This window comes from Nycticebus coucang, chromosome 16, assembly GCF_027406575.1.
Source record: "Nycticebus coucang isolate mNycCou1 chromosome 16, mNycCou1.pri, whole genome shotgun sequence".
Lineage (NCBI taxonomy): Eukaryota > Metazoa > Chordata > Mammalia > Primates > Lorisidae > Nycticebus > Nycticebus coucang.
The window spans coordinates 90,968,225-90,980,944 of NC_069795.1; the positions used below are offsets into that span (position 1 = coordinate 90,968,225).

The 12,720-nt window shown below is 41.3% G+C and overlaps 1 protein-coding gene across 2 annotated transcripts in view; it reads left to right on the forward strand.

Moving 5' to 3' along the window:
• Window positions 1-12,720, forward strand: part of MCF2L2 (MCF.2 cell line derived transforming sequence-like 2) — a 269,445-nt gene that overhangs the window by 193,365 nt on the left and 63,360 nt on the right. For both annotated transcript variants that reach the window (XR_008374913.1, XM_053565128.1), the window contains exon 19: window positions 4,001-4,093. Coding sequence is in view for 1 of the 2 variants with exons in the window: in XM_053565128.1 (XP_053421103.1) it covers window positions 4,001-4,093 (93 nt within the window). In the remaining variant the exon portion in view is untranslated. The remainder of the gene's footprint in view (window positions 1-4,000; window positions 4,094-12,720) is intronic.

Here is a 12,720-nt window from a genome sequence, read left to right on the forward strand (position 1 = left end):
GTAAACTTGCAGTTATAGTTAAGTTTTGGAAATGAAATGCACAGCATGGTGACTGTAGCTAATAATAGTGTTCCTACTGTTCCATGTACCTGGAATTTGCTAAGACAGTAGATTTTAGATCTGCCTTTTGAATGGAAAACAGGAATTGTCCTCTCAACTTTACTTCACTTCATCCAGGGTGAGGATGAGTCCAGTGTGAGCTTATACTGATACATGGGAGTAACTACAAGTATGATGTATCACACAGAGGCCCATGACATGCAAAGCTGGCCACCCAGGGTCCCCAAAGCAGATGATCCTCTTAAGTATGACTGAGCTGTTTTAGGACAAGAACCATAAAGTGGATGTAAAGTCCCACACTCAAGTTGTTTTAATGCTCTCAAAGAGAGAAGTATTCATGTTAAATTGAAAATCTCAGAAAATATATTTTCTTCCATTTTATCTTAGAGGGTGATTAGAAATTGAAATCTGTCTGACCTCTCTTTGGCTTAGCATCCCATTTGATGAACGTCTTGCCTACAACGCCAGACCTCTATCTACCTCCCCCAACCCAGACTTCTTCCCTCTGGCCCTCTTTCTCCACCATCATTTTGGGCAACAAATAGCCTGTTTGGGCTGGCCAGAGCTGGCACAGAGAAGTGTTCTACCCAACATCATTCCTCACCAGTGCTGTCCACAATGACCACACAGATGATCCTGGTGCCCTCTGCTTTCTAAATCTTTCTTATGTCTTCACTTTCTTTTCAACCAGCCCTTCTCATTCTTTCTCTCCCCCTCCCCTTTTTTTTGTGAGCATCTAAGACAACAAATCAAACAAATTAAACATTTTTAAACAACCCACATTATGGTTAAGCCAAAGAGCGATACTTATAGCTGAAAGCAAACAAGCAAAACCCGCAGGTTTCAAGGTGTTTGGCGCATAGAGAAAGAGTCTCCAACACTGAGAGCCCTCAGGGCTCTTGTGTAGCCTTCTCTCACATCTCATTGTAGGCTTTTCATAAAGTGCTAGGGAGTCAAGGCACTTTAAGAACTATTTTTCACTCAATCTGATTTGTTTCCTTTTTGAACTATTATGACATTATTAGCGCTTTGTACTATTTTGCATTTTTTGGCCTCATCAAGCTACTAATTGAAATCTAGTTTCAGAGTCTAGAAATATCTTGTGTTTGCATATATTATTATCACAAAGGTTATTTAAATTGTGGAATGAAAAAAGAGCCAAATTCCTGTGGGGAAAAAAATGGATATCATCAAATCAAAATGTTCAGCTATGAGGAAATAGTCAGGAAATTGCTAACTAAATACCTTTTCTTGAAAATCTCAAAACTTCCCCTCCTAAAGTTTTGCAAAGTTTTTTACAGCCCCCCACATTGGGAGGAATCTTGGAAATCATTAGTCCAGACCACAAACACTGCTCTAATCCTGTATGATTTATGAGGTTAGAGACAAAATACAAGTAATAAATTCCTATTAAACAGATTCTGTGAGAAAAATAGAGTAATGAAAAACCACAATAGGGTGGGCAAACTACAGCCTCAAGGCCACGTGTAGCTCTGCACATCCCCAAGTGCAGTCCCTTTATCATATCCAGACTTCACAGAACACATCCCTTTATTAAAAGTATGTGTTCTGAAAAATTTGGAGGGCCACACTCCAGGATCCAGAGGGGCACAAGTTCCCAACCCCTATATGAATTTTGAAATATTCTTCTGGCCAAGGTTCTTTGTTTTTTGTTTTTTGACAGGGTCTCACTGTCACCCAGGCTGGAGAGCAGCAGCTGGATCATAGCTCACTGCAGCCTCAAACTCTGGGGCTCTAGTGATCCTCGCTCCTTGGGCTCTGAAAATGCTGAGATTACAGGCATGAGCCACTGCACTCAGCCTGGCCAAGTGTTTTAATTAAACTCCTTAGCCTGTGTCATCTAGGAAAATTCTTTTCCAAACCATGCTCAATATAGAATATTTGTAGTTTACTTTGGGTTTCAGTTACTATGAGATCTCAAATGTTAAAACGGACAGAGGACTGGAGTGAGACTCAAGAAACCTAACTTCTCTTCCCAGCAGACCCCCTGTTCTCCTCATGACCTCAAGTAAATAACTTAAACCCTTGGAATCTCACTTTCCTCCCACATGCAACAGGCTTAATAGTGCTGATGCATGAAGTTGTCAGAGTAAACAAAAGAAAATAATGCATACAACAGGTTCTATAAAGTAAAAAGTGCTTTGACAATAGCTACCATTTTTCAGTACTCTGTATGTGTTGAGCATTTGTTGAGAGGTTTCTGTGCGTTATCTTATTTCATCTCAAAAAATCGTAGAAGTTTACAACTGTTAGGAGCTCACTTAACAAATGAAGAAACTGAAGTCTAAGAAGGTTAAGTAACTTACCTTAGGCCATATGGTTTGTAATTGACAAAGCCAAGAACCAAACTTGGACCATTCACCACTAGAGGGCACGGTGTTAATCCATAAACTGTCATGTTTTCTGGGAATCTAAGCTTTTGGTAGCAGCTTTATAGCCTCTTGATGTATTGCACAAGGACAATTAACATTTTTATATATTGCTGGTTAATGCATGTCCTTTCTCTAGGAAATTTTGGACTGTTAGCCTTTAGAAAAGGAATTTAGGTTAATACTATATTGTTGTTAAGCTTGGAATTATTATTCTAGTTCCTTAACCAGTTTGAAAAACATTTCTCAAGGCCCATCTCTCTTCTTAAGAGTGTGTGTGTGTGTGTATTTGTAATTTATTTTTCCCAGAGGAAACAGCAAAGAACAGAGTTGCTGTAGTTCTTATGCTACAGTGACCACTTACAATCAGGAGAGGAGAGCTACAGAATGGGAAGTCATTCACGATAGCAGTGTATTTGAAAGTAAACTAGACATAGAAATCTGCAAGGAGGTGTCCACGTGAGCGTCTCAGCCAGAGCACATGGGCTCTGTGGTCAGCACAGCTGCTGTGGACCTGGCTCCTCTGATGAAGTGAACGAATCTGGAAAGTTGACTCCAGAGGCCTCAGGCATCCTTTCTGACTGGGATATTGGTAGATGTATGCCCACTTCTCGAGGTCTTTTTTTAAGAGACAGAGTCTCACTCTATTGCCTTCAGTAGAGTGCTGTGGCATCACAGCTCACAGCAACCTCCAACTCTGGGCTTAGGTGATTCTCTTGCCTCAGCCTCCCGAGTAGCTGGGACTACAGGCACCTTCCATAGCGTCGGCTATTTCTTTTTGTTGCAGTTTGGCTGGGGCTGGGTTTTAACCCACCACCCTCGATATATGGGGCCAGTGCACTACTCACTGAGCCACAGGTGCCACGCCACTTCTCAAGGTCTTTGACATAATGAGAATATGGGTTGAACAGCACTTTGAGTCCTTCTTTACCTCTAGCTTTGAAACAGTTGGATAGTTCTTCCCGCCTGGCAGTCCTGGTGTTGGAGGCAGAGCATGCTACTTTGAGTGTTGCCCAGATGGCTCAGATCTGTGTTCTGTGTGTATTATCCAAACGGCCACATTTCTCTTCTAGAGTGTTTCCATCTTTTAGTTCTTTCTTAATAGAGTTGACATCATTATGACTGTAATAAGGGGAGGATGAAGAGAGTGAAAGGAGGAGCTATCAGCCACCAGCATTTTATTCTGCCAGTTCTATCATCTACTACAAAACTGTTCTAGGGAGATGGCATTCCAGACAAAAAGCAGAAAAGGAAGGATAAAAATAAGAACCAATTCCTGGTCAGGAGTTTACTTATGTGTTTACCAGCAGCCCTTACAGATGCTCTCAAAGCTCTGTTCACGTGTGTATTTTGTACTGAGGATTATTATAGCCCTCTGTCTATCTCCCAATCACATACCACCCCAAAGAAGGATATTATTCATGCTTCCCCAATTCTCTACACCACAGTGGCATATTCAGTCTTGTTGAGTGATTGAATAAACTGTTTTATCCTTTCCACTTACTAAAAAATACTGCCTGATTAATTTGTTCTAATTTTTTCCCATGCAGAAAGAAGATCTTCAAATATATTATAAATACCATAAGAATCTGCCCCGAGCCAGGGCAATCTGGCAAGAATGTCAAGACTGTGCATACTTTGGGGTAATGTTCAGATTAAAAAATCTCCCAAATTGTTCTCCCAAAAAAATGTTTATGTGCATCAAATTTTTAAAGAAATCAAAAGTATGAACTAAGCAGAGACAATTTGGAATTAGGGCTTATGTTTGTTAAGTCTCCCATTCTTTGAAATTGCATATTAGAAGTTTTGATGCTGGCTCAGCACCCATAGCACAGTAGTTACGGTGCCAGTCACATACACTGAGGCTGGCGGGTTCTAACCCAGCCTGGGCCAGCTGAACAACAATGATAACTGCAACAACAACAACAACAAATAGCCGGGCACAGTAGTGGGTACCTGTAGTCCCGGCTACTTGGGAGGCTGAGGCAAAAGAATCACTTAAGCCCAAGAGTTTGAGGTTGCTGTAAGCTGTGACACCATGGCACTCTACCAAGGGTGACATAGTGAGACTGTCTCAAAAAAAAAAAAAAATGCCTGGGGGAAGAGGCAAGATGGCCGACTGGAGCCAGCTTTCAGCAGAGGCTCCTGTCCAGAGGGAGAAATAATGGCTGGAACCAACCCAATAAAGTGGAAGTTTGGGAGCTGAGCTGAGAGGATTGATAGGTTCACATAACCCCTGCTGAGGCAAGCTGGGACTCCAAGCAAACAAATTTCAGGTACAAAACCCATCCCAAAGAGGACGGGAATCCTTCCCCTCCCCCCCACCTCATGAGAGCGGCTTGAGGCGAGTAGAGAACAGAGGACCTTTTGTTTTACCAAAGGTGAGAGAATGACTGAGAGCTGGGACTCCCTCCACAGAGAGATATCGCTGCAAACCCAGGCGGTCTCTTGCCTGGGCCAAAAGTTGAACTAATATTCTCCTTACCTTCCTGAACTCCCTATCTACCCTTCCCTTCTCTCCTGGTGGTCTGGAAGACTACCCCCTGCAGAATCCAGAGTGTCTGGCAAATTTTTGCTAGGGCAGGGAAACTATAACTTTAATAGAAGTGGGGAGTCACAAGGGGAGAGGGACTTGCCCATGTTGGAAAGAGCATAGCGCCGGACCCATGCCACCGACCACTTGGGACCACCACGGCATCCGCCAGCACCCTGCTTCTGCTACCTGTGGGACACCGTCCACTAGCTCTCCAGCTCCCTGCCAGGCTCCAGTGACCAGCAGCCAGAGGTTGGCAGCTCTGCCGTCCTGCTCCTCACCCAGCTCTAGCAACATGCTGCACAGCAGTAGTACCTCAGACTGGTGGCACCACCCCCGACAGTGGCAGCGCCACCCCTGACAGTGGTGGTGGCTCCATGGTCTCTCCCACTGCGGTCAAATTTGGGAGAGACACCTTCTCAATTCTGTGGAACATGGAGGGAAACTGACCTGACCTGCAAGGGTTCCAGTGGTGGAGTCCAAGGCAGAGGTGTGGTCTCTGGGGGAGGGAACCACACTCCTCCACGGTAATCCCCAGCTGGGTATAGATGCAGGTAGAACACTTCCCAGTTTCCAATGATCACCAGAGGGAATCAGGCCTGAACTACTCTGGCCTGCAAGTCGCACAGTGATACGGCCTGGTCAGGGAGGCATTATCTCTTCTTTGACTTAGGTACAAATCCCAAGGTGTACTTGGGTATTAAAGAGAGCTGGGCTGCAGCCCTGTGGATTAACCAGTGACTGGGGGTGATAGAGATGCAAAGTGGGAAAAGAGGCACCAGCCCCCCTGGAATAATTCTTTTGCAGGACGGGCCTTTCTGACTCCACTGACCACTGGAGCAAGTCACGCTTGAGCTGCCAGTGGACCCCTGCTTTCCAGTTGCTGGAGACCTTTTAAACTTTCCCACTTGATCTGTGTTTGTGCTGACCAGGACAATTGGTTTGAATTTGAAACTCTTGATCTCAGCCGATCACCCAGAGACTCTCCAAGGTTATACCCTGGTTGTGTTGTAGAAGGAGGGTCTGATTCTCCTCTCCCAGTTATTGCCAGTTGGGAGTAGGGTGTCTTAATTGCTTGTATTCCTCCACAGCTGAGATTTTAACCCAAAGTCACTGATCCACTAGGATTGGTCAGAGTCTAGCTAAATACAAGACAGACCCACCTAGCCCCATCATACCAAGCGGGTCCCCAGAGTCTCAGGCTGTAGTACTGATGGGACCTTGGTAAAGCCGTAGGGGAAAAGCTGCAGTCACCAGTCCCAGCACTTTGATAAAGAGCTAATTAATTACATCTTCTGGAGCCCTCAATTTAATTCCACCTTACCACCCTCTCTAAATGGTGGAAAAATAACCATGGGGCAGAATCAGCAGAAAAACTCAGGCAACATGAATAACCAGAGTAGATCAACTCCCCCAAGGTACAATAAAGGAGATGCACCAGAAGATCCTATTCATAAACAAATGGCTGAGATGTCAGAAATTGAGTTCAGAATCTGGATAGCAAATAAGATGAACAGAATTGAAGTAAAATTGAAATTAGAAGTTCAAGGAGTAAACAAAAGGCTCAACAATTCAATGAATTCAAAGATAAAATCACCAAATATTTTGACAAATTGAGGCAAGAATTTGCATCCCTCAAAGACCTGAGAAATACAGTAGAATCCCTCAGTAACAGGATGGAGCACGCAGAAGAAAGGATCTTGGACATTGAAGACAAAGCTTTTGAATGCTCCCAAATGCTCAAAGACAAAGAGAAATGGAGAGCAAAGACAGATAATTCCCTTAGAGAGTTGTGGGACCACTCCAAAAAAGCAAACATTCACCTTATTGGAATTCCTGAAGGTGATGAGAATGATCTGAAGGGCACAGATGCTCTACTCCAAGAGATTTTAGAGGAAAACTTTCCAAATATGGCAGGAGATACTGAAATTCAGATAGCAGACAGTTTCAGAACCCCAGCACAACTCAATCCAAATAAAGCATTCCCTAGACAAATTGTAATTAACTTCGCTAAAGTTAACATGAAAGAGGAAATCCTGCAAGCAGCCGGATGTAAGAAAATCATAACTTACTACAAGGGGAAGAATATTAGAATGACTGCAGATCTTTCTGCCGAAACTTTTCAAGCCAGAAGAGGATGGTCATCAACCTTCAATCTTCTAAAACAAAACAATTTTCAGCCCAGGATCCTGTATCCAGCTAAACGGAGTTTCATTTATGATGGAGAAGTCAAATACTTTAATAACATTCACATGTTGAAGAAATTTGCCATAACTAAACCAGCTCTTCAAGATATTCTCAGACCTATCCTCCATAATGACCACAATACTCTACCACCAAAGTAAACTCACTCAGAAATTATTGATCAAAACCCAACTTCCACAGTGGCAAAAGGATTAAAAACATCCACTGATTTTTTGAAAAACTTGACACTCAAAATACTACCAAGCTTATCAAACTCTGAATTAATGTGAATGGCTTAAATTGTCCACTAAAGAGGCACAGGTTGGCTGACTGGATACAAAAACTCATGCCAGATATCAGCTGCATATAAGAATCTCATCTCATCTTAAAGGATAAATATAGACTCAGGGTGAGGGGATGGACAACTATAATCCAGGGAAATGGAAATCAGAAAAAAGCAGGGGTTGCAATTTTATTTGCACATACATTAGGCTTTAAACCGACAAAAGTAAGGAAAGACAAGGATGGTCACTTCATATTTGTTAAGGGAAACACTCAACATGATGAGATATCAATTATTAACATTTATGCACCCAACCAAAATGCTCCTCAATTTATAAGCAAGACCCTAACAGACATGAACAATTTGATATCTTCCAGCACCTAATAGAGATTTTAATACACCTTTGGCAGTGTTGGATAGATCCTCCAAGAAGAACCTAAGCAAAGAAATTCTGGACTGAAACCTCACCATACAACAATTTAATTTAATAACACCTACAGAACATTTCATCCTAACAAAATTGAATACACATTCTTCTCATCAGCCCATGAAACAGCCTCCAAAATTTATCCCATCTTAGGACACAAGGTTAACCTCAGCAAATTTAAAAGAATGGAAATCATTCCTTGTATTTTCTCAGATCATTATGGAATAAAAGTTGAACTCACCAATAACAGGAATCTGCATACTCATATAAAGACATGGAAACTAAATAACCTTGTGCTGAAAGATAGCTGGGTCATAGATGAGATTAAGAAGAAAATTACCAAGTTTTTGGAACAGAATTATAATGAAGATACAAATTATCAGAACCTCTGGGATACTGCAAAGGGAGTCCTAAGAGGGAAATTTATAGTGTTGCAAGCCTTCCTCAAGAGAACAGAAAGAGAAATCAACAACTTAATGGGACATCTCAAGCAACTGGAAAAGGAAGAACACACCAATCCCAAACCCACCAGAAGAAAAGAAATAACCAAAATTAGAGCTGAATTAAATGAAATAAAAAACAAAAGAATTATTCAAAAGATCAATGAATCAAAAAGTTGGTTTTTTTGGAAAAGTTTAACAAAATTGTTAAACCCTGGGCTAGCCTAACCAGAGATAGAAAATTAAAATCCCTAATTTCATCTATCTGAAATGACAAAGGCGAAATAACAACAGACACCTCAGAAATTCAAAAAATTCCTTTTTTTTTTTGTTCTTGTTTTGCTTTTATTTTTATTTTTTTTAATTTATTGTTGGGGATTCATTGAGGGTATAAGAAACTGGTTACACTGATTGCATTTGTTAGGTAAAGTTCTTCTTACAATCGTGTCTTGGCCCCAAAAGGTGTGGCACACACCAAGACCCCACCCACCCCCTTCCCTCTCTCTGCTCTTCCTTTCCCCACCCCTACCTGCTTCTCTCTCTATCTGATCTGCCCTTCCCCCACCCCCACTGTGTCATTAATTGTCCTCATATCAAAATTGAGTACATAGGATTCATGCTTCTCCATTCTTGTGATGCTTTACTAAGAATAATGTGTTCCACTTCCATCCAGGTTAATACAAAGTCAGTAAACTATCCATTTTTTTTTTATGGCTGAATAGTAAGAAATTCAAAAAATTCTTAGTGAATACTACACAAAACTCTGTTCTCAGAAATATGAAAATATGAAAGAAATTAACCAATACTTGGAAGCCCACCACCTTCCTAGACTTATCCAGAAAGAATTAGAAATGTTGAACAGACCTATATCAAGTTCTGAAATAGCATCAGCTATATAAAATCTCCCAAAAAAGGAGAGTCTGGGATCAGACAGCTTCACATCGGAATTCTACCAAACCTTTATGGAGGAACAAGTACCTATATTACATAACCTTTTCCAAAGCATACAAAAAGAAGGAATACTTCCCAACACATTCTATGAAGCAAATACTACCCTGATCCCCAAACCAGGAAAAGACCCAACAAGAAAAGGAAATTATAGACCAGTATCTTTAATGAATATAGATGCAAAAATATTCAATAAGATCCTAGCAAACAGAATCCAGCAATACACCAAACAAATTATACACCATGACCAAGTGGTTTTATCCCAGGGTCTCAAGGATGGTTCAATATACGTAAATCTATACATATAATACGTCACATAAATGAAATAAAAAACAAAAACCATATGATTCTCTCAATTGATGCAGAAAAAGCTTTTGATAGTATCCAGCATCCTTTAATGATCCTTTTAAGAAAATAGGTATAGAAGGTACATTTTTTAAAATGATAGAGGCCATCTACAGCAAACCCATAGCCAATATCGTATTGAATGGAGTTAAATTGAAATCATTTCCACTCAAATCGGGAACCAGGCAAGGTTGCCCATTGTCTCCACTGCTTTTTAACATTGTAATGGAAGTCTTAGCCATGCAATCAGGCAAGAAAAGGCAATCAAAGGTCTCCAGATAGGGTCAGAAGAGATTAAACTTTCACTCTTCACAGATGATATGATTGTATACCTGGAAAACCCCAGGGATTCAACTACAAAACTCTTAGAAGTGATCAAGGAATACAGCAGCATCTCAGGTTACAAAATCAATACTCACAAATCTGTAGTCTTTATATATACCAATAATAGTCAACCTGAAAAAACAGTCAAGGACTCTATTCCTTTTACAGTAGTGCCAAAGAAGATGAAATATTTGGGAGTTTACCTAACAAAGGATGTGAAAGATCTTTATAAAGAGAACTATGAAGCTCTGAGAAAAGAAATAGCTGAAGAGGCTAACAAATGGAAAAACATACCATGCTCATGGCTGGGAATAATCAACATTGTTAAATGTCCATACTACCCACAGCAATATACAATTTTAATGCAATTCCTATTAAAGTATCACTGTCATACTTCAAAGACCTTGAAAAAATAATACTTCGGGCGGCGCCTGTGGCTCAGTCGGTAAGGCGCCGGCCCCATATACCGAGGGTGGCAGGTTCAAACCTGGCCCCGGCCAAACTGCAACCAAAAAAAAAAATAGCCGGGCGTTGTGGCAGGCACCTGTAGTCCCAGTTACTCGGGAGGCTGAGGCAAGAGAATCGCTTAAGCCCAGGAGTTGGAGGTTGCTGTGAGCTGTGTGGGGCCACGGCACTCTACCGAGGGCCATAAAGTGAGACTCTGTCTCTACAAAAAAAAAAAAAAAAAGAAAAGAAAAAATAATACTTCGTTTTATATGGAATAAGAAATAAACCTCGAATAGCCAAGACATTATTCAGAAATAAAAACAAAGCAGGAGGAATCATGCTACCAGACCTCAGACTATACTATAAATCGATAGTGATCAAAACAGCATGGTACTGGCACAAAAACAGAGAAGTAGATGTATGGAACAGAATAGAGAACCAAGAGATTAACCCAGCTACTTACCATTATTTGATCTTCAATAAACCAATTAAAAACATTCAGTGGGGAAAAGATTCCCTATTTAACAAATGGCACTGGGTGAACTGGCTGGCAACCTGTAGAAGATTGAAACTGGACCCACACCTTTCACCATTAACTAAAATAGACTCTCACTGGATAAAAGATTTAAACTTAAGACATAAAACTATAAAAATACTTGAAGAAAGTGCAGGGAAAACTCTTGAAGGAATCGGCTTGGGTGAATATTTTATAAGGAGCACTTCCCAGGCAATTGAAGCAGTATCAAAAATACACTACTGGGACCTGATCAAACTAAAAAGCTTCTGTACAGCCAAGAACATAGTAAGTAAAGCAAGCAGATAGCCCTCAGAATGGGAGAAGATATTTGCAGGTTATATCTCCAACAAAGGTTTAATAACCAGAATCCACAGAAAACTCAAATGTATTAGCAAGAAAAGAACAAGTGATCCCATCTCAGGGTGGGCAAGGGACTTGAAGAGAAACTTCTCTGAAAAAGACAGGTGCATGTCCTACAGACACATGAAAAAATGCTCATAATCCTTAATCATCAGAGAAATGCAAATCAAAACCACTTTGAGATATCCTCTAACTCCAGTAAGATTAGCACACATCACAAAATCCCAAAACCAGAGATGTTGGTGTGGATGTGGAGAAAAGAGAACAGTTCTGCACTGCTGGTGGGAATGCAAACTAATACATTCCTTTTGGGAAAATGTTTGGAGATTACTTAGGGACCTAAAAATAGACCTGCCATCAAATTGATCCTGCAATTCCTCTACTAAGTATATATCCAGAAGACCAAAAATCACTTTATAACAAAGATATTTGCACCAGAATGTTTATTGCAGCCCAATGCATAATTGTTAAGTCATGAAAGAAGCCCAAGTGCCCATCGACCCAGGAATGGATTAATAAATTGTGGTATATGTACACCATGGAATATTATGCAGCCTTAAAAAAGATGGAGACTTGGCTTGGCACCTGTGGCTCAAGTGGCTAAGGCACCAGCCACATCCACCTGAGGTGGCAGGTTCAAATCCATTCTGGGCCCGCCAAACAACAATGGTGGCATGTGCCTATAGTCCCGGCTACTTGGGAGGCTGATACAAGAGAATCACTTAAGCCCAGGAGTTGGAGATTGCTGTGAGCTGTGATGCCACAGCACTCTACCCAGGGTGACAGCTTGAGGCTCTGTCTCAAAAAAAAAAAAAAAAAGATGGAGACTTCACCTCTTTTATGTTTACATGGATGGAGCTGGAACATATTCTTCTTAGCAAAGTATCTCAAGAATAGAAGAAAAAGTATCCAATGTACTCAGCCCTACTATGAAACCAATTTATAAGCACCCACACTTCCATATGAAAGCTATAACCCAACTACAGCCCAAGATGAAGGGGAAAAAGGAGGGGGAGGGGAGGGAGAAGAATGGGTGGAGGGAGGGTAATTGGTGGGACCACACCTATGGTGCATTTTACAAGGGTACATGTTAAACCTACTTAGTGTAGAATATAAATGTCTTTTTTTTTTTTGTAGAGACAGAGTTTCACTTTATGGCCCTCAGTAGAGTGCCATGGCATCAAACAGCTCACAGCAACCTCCAACTCCTGGGCTTAAGCAATTCTCTTGCCTTAGCCAGCCTCCCGAGTAGCTGGGACTACAGGCACCTGCCACAACGCCCGGCTATTTTTTTTTTTTGGTTACAGTTCAGCCGGGGCCGGGTTTGAACCCGCCACCCTCGGTATATGGGGCTGGCGCCTTACGGACTGAGCCACAGGCGCCGCCCAGAATATAAATGTCTTAACACAATAACTAAGAAAATGTGGTGAAGACTATGTTAACCAGTGTGATGAAAGTATTT